Source organism: Nomascus leucogenys, chromosome 12 (assembly GCF_006542625.1).
Source record: "Nomascus leucogenys isolate Asia chromosome 12, Asia_NLE_v1, whole genome shotgun sequence".
NCBI classification, from domain to species: Eukaryota; Metazoa; Chordata; class Mammalia; order Primates; family Hylobatidae; genus Nomascus; species Nomascus leucogenys.
This window is the reverse complement of record NC_044392.1, coordinates 89583835-89600383: the sequence shown is the minus strand read 5'-3', so window position 1 is coordinate 89600383 and position 16549 is coordinate 89583835. Positions and strand designations below refer to the sequence as shown.

The 16549-nt window shown below is 39.4% G+C and overlaps 1 protein-coding gene across 3 annotated transcripts in view; it reads right to left on the bottom strand.

Moving 5' to 3' along the window:
• The window catches only part of SSX2IP (SSX family member 2 interacting protein), a 43155-nt gene extending 27067 nt beyond the window's left edge, over positions 1 to 16088 (bottom strand). For 2 of the 3 annotated variants that reach the window (XM_012500577.2, XM_030825130.1), the window contains exons 1-2: positions 15684 to 15843; positions 224 to 355 (exon numbers count right to left, since the gene is read on the bottom strand). In XM_012500577.2, coding sequence (XP_012356031.2) covers positions 224 to 266 — 43 coding nt within the window. In that variant the 5' untranslated portion in view covers positions 267 to 355; positions 15684 to 15843. Of the gene's footprint in view, positions 1 to 223; positions 356 to 15683; positions 15844 to 15904 lie in introns of those variants that run through there. The other variant, XM_003260268.4, reaches the window with a different exon arrangement.
• Between the last annotated feature and the right edge of the window lie 461 nt (positions 16089 to 16549).

The window sequence follows — 16549 nt, the reverse complement described above, 5'->3', positions numbered from 1 at the left end:
TTTTCAAATTAGGGCAAAGCCTCTTTATGAAAATGATATACTTTTTTTTCCAAAAAGATACAAATAACGTGGTGTTTTCAGTAGACATGAAAATAAGTATTTTATAACCATTTGTCTCTCTTTGGTCACATCTTCAACATCTGCAGTAATTATCTTATATTTTCACTGAAAAATTCACCTTTACAGTTTCTGCTTTAGTTTACAATTATTTAGACTTAATTACCTGAAGACAGACCTGGATCTGTGACAGTCATCCAATCTCCCATAGCAATCTCTAGAGCCAGGATACCTGAGGAGCTAGTTCAGCAGTTAAACATTGAGTCCAGCTGCTGTCACTCTTCTATGTAGGCATCGCCTTAAAAAGCAGATTATAGAATAATGGCATCTAATTTAAAATATGAAAGCCAATGTACACCCAACGCTTAAGAATTAGTTGTATGTGCTTCAAAACAGAAGGATTTTGCAATAGCTATTCCCATGCACAGATATAGAACATGGTGTGTGTATATACACAGAAATATAAATAATATGTAAGGATCAAGGTTAAAGGCTTCCTAAGTTCTACTGAGTTATTCATATTACTTTATATACAAGATACATGGTACATGATTTGACTCAACATACATCTAAGGTATAGCATTGTACTAAGTAATATTTCCATATTATATCCTCTAAAATAAAATACAATTACTTATATAGATGAGATGATGAAAAACTTCTTCTTGGCCAGCATTTCCATTTTTGTTTGTTTTTACCAACTATATTGGCAAAACTTGTAAATTACAATTCCAAGTGTTGGCAAAGATGTAGAGAAATGAAACTTCCATATACTCTCTCCAGATTATAGCAATTTACACTACTACCAAGAAAGCTGACAATATGTATCAAGTCTTAAAAATGAAAATATATTTTGATCCAGAAAATCTACTTCTAAAAGATTATCCTAATAAAATGTGTATAAAGATTAATCTAAAATTTGTTACTCACAATATCAAAAAACCAAAAATAATGTGTTTATGTTTCCATAGAAGAATGAGTAAATAAATATATTTATACAGCATTTAAACGTAACTGTGTGGAATTAGGATGGCTAACAAACAGCCAAAACTACAAATGAATGGCATGGACTAAGTATAAGACACCTTTTCTGTTTTCATTTTTTTGTAGAGACAATGGAAGAGAAATATTTCTCCATCATAAGAAAAACAATTCAAATGAAATTGTAAGTGGCAACTGGCAATTGATTTCAAGGTCGGGGGAAGAGGAGGAAGGGTGAAGACTGCAGGCAGCCTGGGGAACACATGTCAATACTGTGGACAGCTGCTTCTCGGCTACAATAAATTGTGGTCAAGGGGAAAGCGGTTGTGTTGATCTTTGATGTTTTTATGAGATACTGGAACTCTGGATTTGTATGTGAAGTCTCCCAATTTTAAAATGTTAGTAGCTAATTAAAAAAAAAAAAAAAACTATGTATTAAGTTATCCTGTGGGAAAGGGGAGTGGCTACAGAGGGAAATGAGTGAGCCTTCTGGGGTGCCAAAACTTTTTACATCTTGATCTGAGATGTGGTTACACTGGTATACACAAGTTCAATTCATCAAGTTGTACACTTAAGATCTGTGCACTTGACTGTAAGTTATACCTCAAACAACAGCACTATGTAATAAGCCAAATAAAATGTGTCTTTAGGCCAGATCTGGACTGTGGATCAAGAGTTCACAACCATTGTTCTGAATATTTAAGACTGTGGTAAAATATTCAAAATACAGTGTTAAATGAAAATGTAGGCCGGCTACAGTGGCTCATGCCTGTAATCACAGCACTTTGGGCGGCTGAGGTGGGTGAATCACTTGAGGTCAGGAGTTTGAGACCAGTCTGGCCAACATAGTGAAACTCCCGTCTCTACTGAAAATACAAAACTTAACAGGCGTGGTGGCATGCATCTGTAATCCCAGCTACTCAAGAGGCTGAGGCAGAAGAATCCCTTGAACCCGGGAGGCAGAGGCTGCACTGAGCTGAGATCGTGCCACTGCACTCCAGTCTGGGCGACAGAGTGAGACTCCATCTCAAAAAGAAAAAAGAAATTTATATTCATCCAATAAATACTAATTGACCTCCTACTATGTGCTACTACATTTTTCTAGGCACAGGGGAGCCCATGTTCTCAAGAAGTGAAGTTCATATTCTGATGGAGGTAGAAATAAATACTAAACAAGTGAGCAACAACTTAACAGAGTGATAACTAAAAAGAAAATAAAACATAGTAATATGAGAGACTTTTAAGGTAGGGAGCATTTAGATCAGTGAGAAAACCTCCACTGAAACAGTGACATCTGAAGTGAAACTTAAATGATACAGAGTCAGCCACAAGAAAATCAACGGCCAGAGCAGCCCAGGTGAAGGAAACAGCAGATACAAAGACTTACGACGGATATTAATGTGTTAACGATGAAAAACAGAGAGGCCAGTATAATTGAAGCACAGTAAGCAAGGCTACAGCGTAGGAAGTCAGATTTCCTCTAAACTGCAATGAAAATCTATTGATGTGTTTCTTGCAGGCAGGAAAGTAGCATGTTCTCTTTTATGCTTTAAGAAAGATTACTGTGGCTACTCTGTGAGTAGACTATAGGTAGGCAATTGTAAAAGCTGGAAGCAATCAGGAGGCTACTACAATAGTTCAGGCAAGACGACCAGTGTTAAAGTACAGTTCTAACAGTGGAAGCAGAAACAGGCAGATGAATTAGGGATGTGTTCTGGAGACAGAACCTTCAGGACTCAAAGATGGATTGAAATGCGGGCAAAAAAGAAACGAAGGATGATTTATAAGTTGTAGAGAAGCATATAATAAATACTAACACAGAAGATGTTGTGTGCCATATTACATGTTATGATGTTACACACACACTCACATACACAGGAGGTAATTCAGTCTGGCAATGGTCTTTTGCCACTTTTCTACTCATGTGCTTGGTAAGGAAGGGCACCTTGAACTATTTTGTTCTTCCCACTGTCCTTAAATGGGTATCAGCAACAGGATGAGAAGGATAAAGACTGAGTCGTACCAACTAAGAAAGACACTGATTTTACTTTTGGCTTTCTGAGATAATCACTGTAAGTAAAACAGAATCCAAGGGACAATGAACCTATTCTAATAGAATTCTGCTTTGGGTAAATTCCTTAACCTCTCTGAGCCATAGTTTCTTCACAGATAAATTACCATAACAGTGAAGAATACCTCCTAAGTTTCCCAAGAGATAAGGTATAATGTACTTATCCCAAGAGATAAATCATATTTAGCACACTGCTTGGCATAGAAGACACACGTAAGCTAATATTAATCATCATCATCATTATCTAGACACAGGGCTATTTGGTACAAATGACAGGCTTCTAAAATCTGTAACAAAATGCACCGCTGCTCTTAATAAAGGTTCAACACATATTCTTAAATGATCTAGAGACAGATATCTTTATAAAGACACAGTAGGCAGTGAGCTAATTTCATAATCAACTGGTTGGGGGGAAGAAACAAGGTCAGAAGAAAACAGTAATAGGCACCTTTCCAATTTCTTTGTGTTCTTGTTAAGGTATTTTTAAGTAAGACAATAGTGCCTTAAGTGTCTTTTCTCCTCATACAGAAAGAACACCAAAATGTGTCTATTATATATCCATTCTTTAAAATTGTAAATTAAGTCAGTTACTCTCTCTGAATTTAGCTCTCCTGTGTCTATAGATTAGACAGTGAATTGTTCCCTGCCCTATTAATACAAACAAACTTTGTAAAATGTTTACAATGAAAACCAAAACCCCATTTTGAAGTCCTACGAAACAAAAAACTTAACTAACAGTATATGATTTCACACAATCTAAAAGTTTCCATGAATCCTCTTCTGTTCAATGATGTACCAATTACATGCTAGGAGACTTGTGATAAAAGAAAAGTTACCTGACCAGTTTTTCCAAGAAAGGGGACTTACGACTCTTTATCAATACATACCCTAAAACTAACCAGTGAATTTAAGCATATTATTGTATTTCAGCTCAAATATAGTCAAAACTGCATTGCTGAAGGTTGCAAAGCATTTTTTATGAAGATGTTAAGCTAAGTCAATGTTAATTTCAAAAGCAAAAGAAAAAGGTAACAGAACCATATCTGTTTTGCATAAATATAATACCATCACAAGCCCATTTCAATCTGAAAGCATCAAATGCAACCAAGAAGGACTCCATTACAAAGTCAGTGCAGGAACACGTTCATATTATAGATTAATCAAATAATAGTAAGCCATTATATAGTGGACATGATTATTCCTCACAACTGAAGAACAAACTTAGTTATTCTAGCACTGTTACCACAGTTACCTTAGGAGAAAAAAGTAAGCAGTGATTCATGTTTTAGTTCAAGTAATTTGTAACCTAAAATACTCTCTATTAATATGATTGGTTAGAGTATGTGAAAGGCATGTAAGTCTTGGGACCCCAAAATCACTAAGCCAAAGGGAAAAGTCAAGCTGGGAACTGCATCAGGCAAACCTGCCTCCCATTTTATTCCTAAATAAAACAACTACAAAGATTAAAAAGCTACATTTGTCCAAAATTCCTTGTGGGCCTCAAGATTTTTACCCTAAAACAGTTCTGTTGGATTTCACTCTTGCAGTGTAAATCGATAGCTTATTTTCCAACGTGTGGGACAAAGGACAGAACTCAAAGTTATCCCTCTGCTTACCTGAGACAAATGCACATCTGATTGCTTCCTATGCCCTATTATTTACGTAAAAACACAGATTCAATGAACCAGACTAAGGCCTAAGTGGCTATTCCTCTACTTTCCTCTAACATTTAAATTGCGTATTCAGTGAAAGGCTGATCAAAGACCCAAAAGAATGCAACCTTTCATCTCATCTACCTGGGTCCTGGAAGCCCCCGCCCCCCTTTCCCTTCCACTTTAAGTTGTCCCACCTTTCCAGACTGAACCAATTAATGTACATCTTACACATACTGACTGATGTCTCATGTCTCCCTAAAATGTATAAAACCAAGCTGTGCCCCAACCATCTTGGACACATGTCGTCAGGTCCTCCTGAGGCTGTGTCACAGATGTGTCCTTAACCTTGGCAAAATAAACTTTCTAAATTGAGACCTGTCTCAGATACAGCTACCCAAATTCCAAGATGGATCAAATTCATAAGTGAATTTTATGAGCAAAACTTGAAGATTAAATAATTTAAATATCTTGTAAAAGGCATTTCATTCATTTAAGATTGTCAAGGAACAATCTTGAAATACATCAAAGCAAGAGTATAAAGTAATCCATAAATAAGAGACATAGTTTTGTTCATTAGTGGTAAGTAACATGTATATAGCCATCTAATAAACTTCCGTGTTCAAACTACTTCTCAACATAGATTCCAATCAATGTCTTTATACTGTAATAGAAAATCTTATAATAATTTTAGTACAAGGGTTACCTTACTACTTTTGAAGTAGTAAGTACTTTTTAAGTATTAGTACTCTGTCTTCCCTATATGTCACTGTGGGTTGCAAAGTACCAATGCCATACACTTCAGGTATAAAATAAGAAAGGGAACTCTGGTCTTTTCTGGATAAAATCATGCAGAGCTTAAATCTATCATTCCTCATGTCCAAGTGTTTTCTCTTTTGCTTTCTGTATTATAGATAGGAACTAGGGCTCAGAGAGATCAACAGGTTTGCCCAAGGTCACATTTCTAATTGGCTGTGAAGCCAGGAAACAAATCTGATTTCAAAACTCTATGCTCTTTTCTTTTTTTTTTTTTTTTTTTGAAACAGAGTCTCGCTCTGTCACCCAGGCTGGAGTACAATGGCGCAATCTCAGATCACTGCTACCTCTGCTTCCCGGGTTCAAGCGATTGTCTTGCCTCAGCCTTCTGAGTAGCTGGGATTACAGGCGGGTGCCTAGCTAATTTTTGTATTTTTAGTAGAGATGGTGTTTCACCATGTTGGTCAGGCTGGTCTCGAACTCCTGAATTCAAGTCATCTGCCTGCCTCAGCCTTCCAAAGTGCTGGGATTATAGGCGTGAGCCACCACACACAGTCAACTCTGTGCTCTTTTCATTCTATCACTATTCAACCTTTCAACTTTGTACACATAAATCTCTATCGTGCATGCACATCCAACTGAAAATAGAATATAATCAAATGATTTCCACTGTTTATTTAGAAGACTGTGTTCTTATAATTCACTTTAAATGAGTCCATTCAGAGCATACAATTCTCACTGGAACTTATATATTAATTAAGTTGAGGCATACTTGTAAAATTGGTCTCTGCTTGGCCACAAACGATAGCTTTGTTCTTGTTTATACTTCTCTATCGTAAATGTTAACACAATATTGAAACTAACTTTATAGACCTTTAGCAAAAACATCTTGTTTTTTCTGGTTAATCACATCTGTTTTTTCCATCAGTAAAGTTCCTTGGCTAGCTCATCTTTTTCCTTCTACCCCAAAGACGAAGAGGTTCTCAATACACAACAATACCTTGCAGAACTTTGGGTAAGCAGTCTCTAGGATGGCTCTCAGTTACTTCTGCCTCCTGGCGGACACGCCCTTGGGTTATTCTGTTCCTTGAGTATGGGCTAGATTCACTGACTAGTTTTCAACAAACAGAATATAGCAGAAGTGAAGGGATTTCACTTCCAAAATTAGGTTATAAAAAGGCTGTGGCTTCCATTTAAGGTTTTTTTTTTTTTTAATTGTTGCCCTCTTAGATCCCTCTTCCTGGGGAAAACAAGCCATCACGTTGTAAGCAACTCTATGAGAGGTCCGTGTGGCAAGGAACTGATGTCTGAGGTGGACAGGACCTGAGGCCTGCCAAAAGCCATACGAGTGAGTTTAGAACTAGATTTTACCTCAGTCAAACCCTGAGATGACTGCAGCCCTGTCCAACACCTTGGCAGCCTAGTCAGACACCCTGAGCCAGAGCACCCAGCTACGCTGCGCTCAGATTCCTGACTCATATGTTCTAAGCTGGCTGTTGAAGCTGCTAAATTTCGGAGTAATTTGTTATGAAGCAATAGATAACTCATACAAGTTTTTAAGTATGTATATTAAATATATATAAATTTCTTGAGACATTTCTTAGTCCCTTCTAAAACTTAAACCATAATTTACTGAAACATAACTAAAAATGATGCCATACACTACAAATGCCACTGATCAGGTTTTTAACAATGATATCATCCAGTATTACAATTAATCATTCTATATTATTATGGTTAGATGCCTTCCCGACTGGTTTATGAACTTCTAGAGGGCAGGGAATGTCTGCATCTTTGTAGCCAACAGTACCTGAAACACAGCAGGGGCTCAGTAAATGTTTACAATATGAACCGAGTCCCACTTGTGGCACACTCACTTCAGCCTCTGTGCCTCCACCTGTGCTTTCTTCTTGCACCTATCTCAAAACTAATGCTTTTGCAAAACAGTGCACAACCGCCGTCCCCATCCCATAACCTTCTCCAACTACTCCAGCCCACAAAGCTCAATCTCTAAGCCCTCCATATACTTATTGGTTTGTTTCACTTTCCCAGCCACACTCTCAAGTACCACACATTTTACATTTCTGTATCCCCTCCCTCACACTAAGCTTAAAGGATGGCATAATCAATGAATACTCAAATAACTGATAACAAATTAACGTGTTCATTCTGGCAGGTAGATAGGTGGAGAAAGGAAAAGAGCAATGGAAAAGTAGCAAAAGAAGAGTCAATCCTCTAGAGAAAAGAATTACTCTCAATTCCCATTTGTCTTGTCCTCTTCACCCCCAAATCTCTGCAGCTACAAACTGAAAGAGAGCTCTGCAGAAACACAGTATTCCGATTACAAGATTTCCCTCACAAAGTACACTACTTTAAGTGTTCTTTTCAAGCTCACTTGAAATTCAAACTTGAGAAGGTGCAATTCCCTACCTACTCAGAATTCTAAAACAATTTCAGTCGACAGAAAATAATAGCTTTCCATTATAGAGGGACATGGTAACTTTACACCATCTGGGCTTCTAAATATTGCACAGAATTTTTCACAAATAGAGCTAACTGAAGTCTTTGCTAAAATCTCACAAGTTAGAGTTACCACACTGTTGGGTTAAGATAAAACTAAGTCATTTAACAGTAGTCCTATTTTACAAATTCAGTCCTAAAACTTAAGAATTTAGTTATCAGTATTGACTCTTAAAAACTAGATATATTACAATTATTTAAAACTGTAATACCACCTTCAACTATGATTTTGTTATAAAGGAGACTATAGCTTTGAATTCCATTAGAAATATCTCTGCACCTTAAAATTGTTCAGATGTGCACATCAGTACAGAAACATATTAAGTACAACCTCTTAGAAAATCTACTCTTTATGAATTTAAAATCTAAATTATTTCTTCTGAGTGGTGTCATTTTCTAGATATTTTCCACAGACATGAACTCTTCCTCATAAATTTATATACACATGAATGGTACCAACTCAAAAACTGATATTAATAATGTGCCTTCCTGATGTTTTGTGGCCAATAGAGGATTTATAGCTGGAAAGTACAGTGCAAACAATGCAAGCCTCAGAGGCCCAGGTCAACAGACTGAGTCATATCTTGATGAAGACACTTATTTCCAAGATGCTCTCTTTAAGATGGTTTCCTCACCTGTAAAATGGGGTGATGATAATCTACTTCTTAAGGTTGTGGGTATTTAATGGAATAAGAGGTGGAAAACTAAGTACACTGTAACTAGGACATAGGGTACTGGTTTAACAACACATGTGCCAGGAGCTACTCTAAATACTTTACGCATATAATTAAGTCAATCTTCACAAGAGTCCTAATGCTCTTCCTCCCCTCAAGCTGCTTTTTCAAACCGAACAAGCATTCTCTTCTTTACCACCTCACCTGAAACTAAATTATAATCAAATAATTATGCCAACTGAATAACTGGAATGGGAACTACACAAAAGCAGACAAAATATTAAATTCTGTATGTAGCAATTCAAAAAAATTTTGAAAAATCTAGCAAATACATTGCCAGGCTTTCCCTGCACTGCCATCCCTTCTCTTTGTGCTTCTAGAACACTTAACATGAACTGTATTACAGCACAGCTCTAACAGGAATAAAATTTCTCTCCCATCACAACTAAGTTCTTGTTTGGCAGGCTTGTCAGCATATTCTCTGTACCCCACTTCGGGAACAGGCATCATCACTCACCCAAGGTTGGAGCCCAGTCAAGACTGCTGAATGAATGTCCAAGTTCAAGGATGTATTAGTGTAAGGTTTGCTGCTGTTTTAGTATGATAGACAAGTCAACACTTTGTCCATGCTGCAATTTAGAAGGGCTTTCAATGTAATCTTGATTGGTAACAGCTCAGAGAAGGAGCAAGGTGATTCAGGGTAGGAATCAAGAGCATGGCAATTTAGAAACAGTGTATCAGTTTCAAATTCTTCCAACGTACACACAGGAATAGCAGCAATCATATTCTTAGACGATTATTAAGAAAAAAGAAAAAAAAGAGGCACTTTTAGAAGTCTATCACCTTTTAAGGTTAAAAGTCAGTTAAGTCCAAATCAAATTTTAAAATTACTATTTATTGGTATTTCACTCCTCAAATAATGAAATGGTAATAATATCTACTAAAGGCATTGGAAATAACAAAGAAACCAAACATAATTAATAAATCTACTCATCGTTTTTTCAGTGATTTAGCCCAAATTCAATCATTGGTTATAGTTGTCAATGTGTGGTCCTGGGACCAGCAGCATCAACATCACCTGGGAACTCATTAAAAATGCAAATTATCAAGTGCCACTCCAGACCTACAGATTCAGAAACTTTAGTGGTGGGAGAACCTCCATGTAATTCTGACACAAAGTTTGAGAATCACTGCTGTGTTCTATAGAATGTGGTTCAGTATACATTAGTATTCTATTTATATGCACTTTCAATTACAGAACACCAAAAAGGAATTCTTATCTAAGGGTCCTACAAAATGGATTCCAAGAATGATGTAAAAGTGTTCCAAAGCACTAAATGGAGGCTGAAAATAAGTCCTAGGGAACGCCTGGCTAAGCAGCTTATTAAACCTTGGAGGATGGGGGGAAACTCTGAAAAATAAATAGTTCATCAGCTGAATATTCATGTATCCTATTCACATACTCTACAGCCCATCGAGTCCACTTCTAGTGAAACCCAACAGAAACTCTTGCCTACGTATGCCAGGAGGTGTGCACGTCTACAGCAGCATTCTTCACAATGGCGAGTAGCACAAGATTATCACCCTGGAAACAAGCCATATACCACCAACAGGAGAATGGATAAATTATGCCATAAGCACAAAATGGAATATTATGCAGTAATCAGAAAACTTCAGTGACACATAATATAAATTTCAGTATTATAAAATGAAAAAATTTTCAGAAAATAGGGCATGTAATATATACAGTTTTAAATTATGTGATGCAATAAAACTATAATTTAAAAGACACCGAGAGAATGACGAATACAGGATTCAGTAAATAGCTGCCTCAGGTGAGGGACAGAGGAAAAAGGAATGGAGAGGCCCATACGGTTATGCACAGGGTCAGGTGGTGCTTACTGTATTATTAAAACTATAAATGGACCAATTAAACAAATGTGTCATGAGCCAAGGAATATAAACTAATTCTTTACACCTGAAGTCCTTTAAAATGTTTTAAATACATATATATATAATGTTCCTCAAATATTTCAAACAATTCTAAATTCTACCCAGTCAGTTTGACTGTGGAGGCACCAAGAGCCCTGGGTCCTTGGCCTTACTGCCAACTCAGGGGTTAAAATGTTTTGGGTCCCAAAACCCAAAGCCAATGACCCTCTTCCTTTAAAAGTACAAGAACAGGCAATTTGGGCGAGAGTTTCAGAGGATCTATGAAGCCATCCATTTGCAAAGGATCCATGGATGGCAAGTTAATAACTCCTGTACTAGCTAATTATGTGGAACTGGTAGGAGAGAAGCTGATGAACTCAAGAACATCTAATGTATGCCAGATGGGGCTCCATCAGCTGTTATCACTTAATCCTCACACTAGCCCTAGGAAGGAGTAAAGATAGCACTGGTTTGTTGATGGAAGAAACTGAGGCAACAGATTAGGTAACTTACAGTTACAAACCTGGAAGACAAAAATAAAATCCAGCTATTTAACCTGGAAAGACTAAAAGCTAGCTATTTATGATTCCAAAGCCTCACAGGCCTGGTTTCCTCCTGACACTCAACAAATATGCTGAGCAAATGATATCAATTCTCTGAGCCTATCGCCTCATTATAAAACAACATGGCTAATGATGGGTTGTACTTACAGATTCTTTCTATGAGTTGGCTTGCTTTTATAGTCTAGATCCTATGCAGGGGGATATTCCTAAAATTTGGCTAAAGAGAATAAAATCGAAGGCTACAGAATAGAGAATAAAATAAAATAGGAAAGCATAACCAGATTACAATTAACAGGCAAATGAAAAGTATAGGCAGTGGCTGGAACCCATCTTAAATTTTAAGTATCTACTGGACACTATTTAGGCTCTATATACTATTTTAAAATTATTTAGTCCTACAATTCTTTTAGAACAATATTTCTCTACAAATCTCCTCCAAACTTAATGCTTGAAAAATAAGTTCTATTTGTAGCACCATGGCACAAAAATATATTCTCAGTGCTGACTGTATGCCAAGAACTACACATGAAGTAATTTAAATACTTTTTTGCTTTTTATCTTCTTTTTTTTTTTTTTTACAAAAAGCATACGATACTTTCATAATCTGAAAATAAAAAACCCTTGAGACAGATATTACAGTAAACCAGGCAATTAATGGTCAGGGACCAGCTGGCTGACTTAGTCAGTGACTGAGGATAGTGAAGAACAGGTAAGAAATAATTCAGGACATGGTGACAACTAGACAAAAGGGAGTCATCTACTCTCTCATGTAAAAACCTGTCTTTGGCACTTGACAGATAATAGTGTCATTTAGGTAAGGGAACAGAGGAGTAAAGTTAGTACTGGGTTCGGGCAAACGTGTGGAGATAATGAGCTTTGTGTAGCTTACTGGGTTTGGAGATGCCCTCGTAAGACATTCACATGGGGATAAACTCTAAGCCTAGAACTCACATCAGAGCACATTTAGATAGATGAATTCATAAAGAAAAAAGGGGCAGGAGAACAAATCCCGAAGAACATCAACATAAGTGAAGGAGACCCAGACGCAAGAGATACAAAGAGATGGGGCAATGGACTTCAGGAAAGCCAAGGGAGAATTTTAAAGAGAAAGGGTGACACACAGCAGCAAATGCCATAGAACGGGCAGGTTTTGAATTTAAAAAACGTGTTGAATTTGGTGATTGGTGACTTAATGACAAAGCTGAGGGGTAAAAATGAAAATCAGACTTCAGAAAGATGATCACCAAATAAGAAAAGGAAAACCACTTGTTCAAGAATCTTAGTTTAAAAGAATGTTTCTCTGAATGTAGAGGCTTTATGAGATGCTCATTGATAGATCAAGCATGACAAAAAAAAAATCCTGTCTTTAAAGTCTGTTCTTACTCAATTACAGCATTTTTATATCAAGTAGAAATATTAAGTGCTCAGTAAGTATGAGCTATTTTTCCAGCCATTGTTCTGGATACTAACCTATTTTTCTAATCACACCCCTACGAAGCAGGTATTGTTATTATCCTTCACAAATGCGACAACCAGGGCACAAGATCACATAGCTAGTAGTATGGTAGATCAAACCGAAAATGTGACTCAAGAGAATATGAGAAAAGGATATGTTTGAAACAAGAGTTAAAAGATGAGAACTGTAAAGATTGCTCTGAATGTTTAACTGCTTGTAGTTTAATTTCTATTTAAAAACTTATTTTTGCTAATTTGAAAGACTATTTCTTCTCTCATCTCAGAATCCTACATTGCTAGGGTCTGACATTTTTATGTCTGACACCCAGATTCTGTACTGCATTATAACTGTGTTATTTCTCCTACTGAACTGCAGGTTGCTTCAAAATGGGGAAGCATCTTATTTAATTTGTATCCCTATTCTTCTAGTCTTAAAAGTAGAAGATACTTAAGAAAGGTTTGTTGTATAATTATTTCTGCTTTTCTAGAGTTTCTGAGGGCTTCAGCAAAATATACTTCAAGTCTAATTGCTGTGTGGGACGCCAGTCTTTCAGATATTATTTGGACTATACTCAATACATTTTGGATCACTCAAATTACTGATTTTGGTGGAAATATCCTTCTAAAGTAAAAATCAAATATAATTCCCCTTCATAAAATCTTCTGCAGGTTCCCTGTAACCTACTGGCCAACGTTCACAGCACTGTTCTACAGCCTTATTAATATGGCAACCCCACCCCGGTCCAACTCTACCAAGCCACCTGTAACTCAACTGTACACTGCTGCAGAATGCACCGGCTGCTTGATGAACTCCACTGCCTCTGCCAGACACAGTTGAAATTCTCCTTCTTTTTGAAAGCCTTCCTATATCTGTTTTTTGTGAGTTTTTTTTGCTCCCTCCCTCGCTATGCTGATAATTTCCAAAATACAAATTCCTCAAGGCAACACTCATCTTTTTATCCTCAGGTCAGGCAAGTAGCAGCTTACTAGGCGTTTAATGAATGTTTATTGAAAGAATTATTAAAGAATAATTCAGTAAACCTGCTGGTACTACACAAAACATTGGCCCACAATTAAAAGGCAAGATTCTAGGATGTTTTTCATTACTAATAATGAATGGTGCATTTCTCTATTCTATCTCATCCCATAAACTCATGAATTCAAGATAACTTGTCCCTTCACTACTAGCTAACCATATCACCATTACCAAAGCCACAAAACAAACCCACATCGTATCAAAACCTCTTTGCGTCATGAGCAAATGGTGAAACCAATAAGGCATATTCACAGCTATTGTAAAAGATATGGAAAAAATAACTTAAAAATCTTTGAAATCGATCCAATTTAAGCATGTTAAATGAATTAAAATCACACAATTTGGGGGCGGTGTCTTTTCATGCACCTAATTTCTCTAGGGGCATACTACATAGAAGGCACTCAAACGCCTACTTTATAAAACCAGTGTCACGGCCTGCTTTGGCCAAAAAGCTCACTGTTAAGTACTAGGAGATCCCAAGCATATAACTGGACACTGTGCTGGACTTGAGGTCTTTAGCAAACAATTTCAGCGTAACATTTTAGTTTTCTCGTGTATCTGCCTCATTATGTTTAGAACATAATGTGCTTTAACAAGTCTTGCAACAAGGCACAATGTGTTATGAGGAGATCTCCACATTTCATCCTAGAATAACTAAGTCTTCACAGTTATCTTCAAGCTGCCTCACCCATGTTACGTAATCCATGAGCTTTTTATCTTCCCTGTACAGCTGGGGAAAGAGAAGAGAAGGAAGAGCACAAAATGAGTTGGCCTAAGAGGTTCAGCCAGTCACTAAAAGAGCCTTCGTTTTAATTATCGGTTCCTAACCCTCTTCTCAAAGAACCATTTTGTTTGAAAAACTTTCATTGACAGCAGGCAGAACAGAGTGTTAAATTAGCTATTAGCTTTCCTTACTTGTTTAGTGTGAATGAATAACCTAAGCTTCCTAGGCCTGTAGGTTGATAGTGTTAGGATAAGACATTTGATGGATCAAGTTTTGCCGACTGGATCCAAATTCATAAATCTACCTCTAACTTCTAAATTTCAAGATAGCTTGACGTAAACTTTAAAGGCATTTCTTTTCTCTCCAAATTTCTAATTCTTTACAAATTTTATTCACTCTCCTAAATGAGTCAACTCATACCAACCTTTCTAGTTCAGGATCAAGCTGTAGGACCACCAGAATTTTCTTCTACCCCACAGTAAGCCAAACCCCCATGAACCATGAAAGGTTCCATGACATCCATCACCCACAGCTAACTCTACACCTTGACTCTAATCTGAATTGTCAGGGAGCCCAGGAAGCCTCCACCCTTACACTTCTAAATCACCTTCTTTTCTAATCCTCAACCTATTACAGCGTCCAGAAAAGAGAAATCTCAATTCTCTCAGATTCAAGAACTTTATCAGCGTTGCCAGTAACGGCAGTTTGGCATTTACAACTATGGGCCCTGAAACTGGGTAATAATCTAAAGATTCCCGTATTACACGTGCAGACAGCAAATTAGTACATTCTATGTCCTGGGCCCAAGCGATTTGCCTAACTGGGCAATTAGCATAGGCTCAAAAAATGTGCAGGGAGCTCACAATTTAGTTTACTGTCGTTGACTATAAAATTCTAAACCAAAGTATTTTCACACATGCCTGCCTCTTGGATGATGTAAATTCTTCCCCTAGACTTTTTACTAGACCACTATCGGGGTTCTCTTCCACTGCAGCGGCCACCCAATAACTCGTTTTAAAGCCTGCCTCTTGCGGCTGCACTAGCAAGTCGCCAAACCCCGCATGCCCCACGGCCGCTGCTGAGACTCTGCAGCCCCAAATCGGCCATCCCCTCCTCCCCCACGTCTCCGCGCTGCTCGTCCCCCCACGCCAGGCGCCAACCTGGCTCCATCCCAGAGAGGGTTTGGGGCTCCCCGGGTCAGAGCGCTCCGCGGGAGCAGCTCTGCCAACGCCAGCGAGAGCGGTCCCGGGGCCAGTACCTACCTCCCACCTCCTCCTCCAGGCGCGGCCCGGGTCGACGCTCGCCCGCACCCTGCAACGGCCCCAACAGCCGCGCGGAGCCTCCCGCCGAGCAGCGGGGCGCTAAGCCAGGTGCCGGCTCTCACCTCCGCGCGCGCCCGCCCCTTGCCGGCGCCCACCCCCGCCCGCCTGCCCCTCCCCGGCGGGGCGCGTCACAATCCCCGACGCGAGGCGCTGCTGCTCACCGTCACGGCCCCCGGGAGCGGCGGGGAGTCACCGCTCGGCGTCCTAGCCCGGCTCCCGCAGCCCGCGGGCCAGCAGCGCCTCGCAGCGCCTCCCGCCCGCGGCTCCTCCTCCGCCACGGGCTCCCGCCTTCCCCGCCCCTTGCAGCCGCCTCCCGGCCTCCGCAGGTTTCCGAGGTTCCCACCCCGCCCCCGCGCGCCGGCGCCGCAGGCCCCGCCGCCTCCCATTGGCTCCGCCAGTTGCTAGGCGATGAACAACCGTGGCCTGCATTGGTCGGGTGGGGGCCTCGGTAGTCTCCTCCTCACCTCCAAAAAACCCGGAGAAAAAGAAGACCTTATCCCTGGAGTCCGCGCGCGCTGCGGGCGCAGCTGCGGCTGCGGCACCTGTTACGCCCAGTGATTCACCCGGCCGTTCCCTGCTCCTCGCCCCCGCCTGACGCCTGCAGCCTGCAGCGTCCGGGGCCGGGGCTCTGCGGGGGCCGGGACTCTGCAGGGACCGGGGTCGTGGCTACTTTAGACCACGTTTTCCGAGCCCCACTGAACCCCAACACCCAGCCTAGCAGCAAAAGTGAAGCTTCCAGGAGAGCCACGTGCGTTTGCCAAAGTGGAGAAATAAACTGCCGGCACCTAGAATTAGGTCAGGCCCAA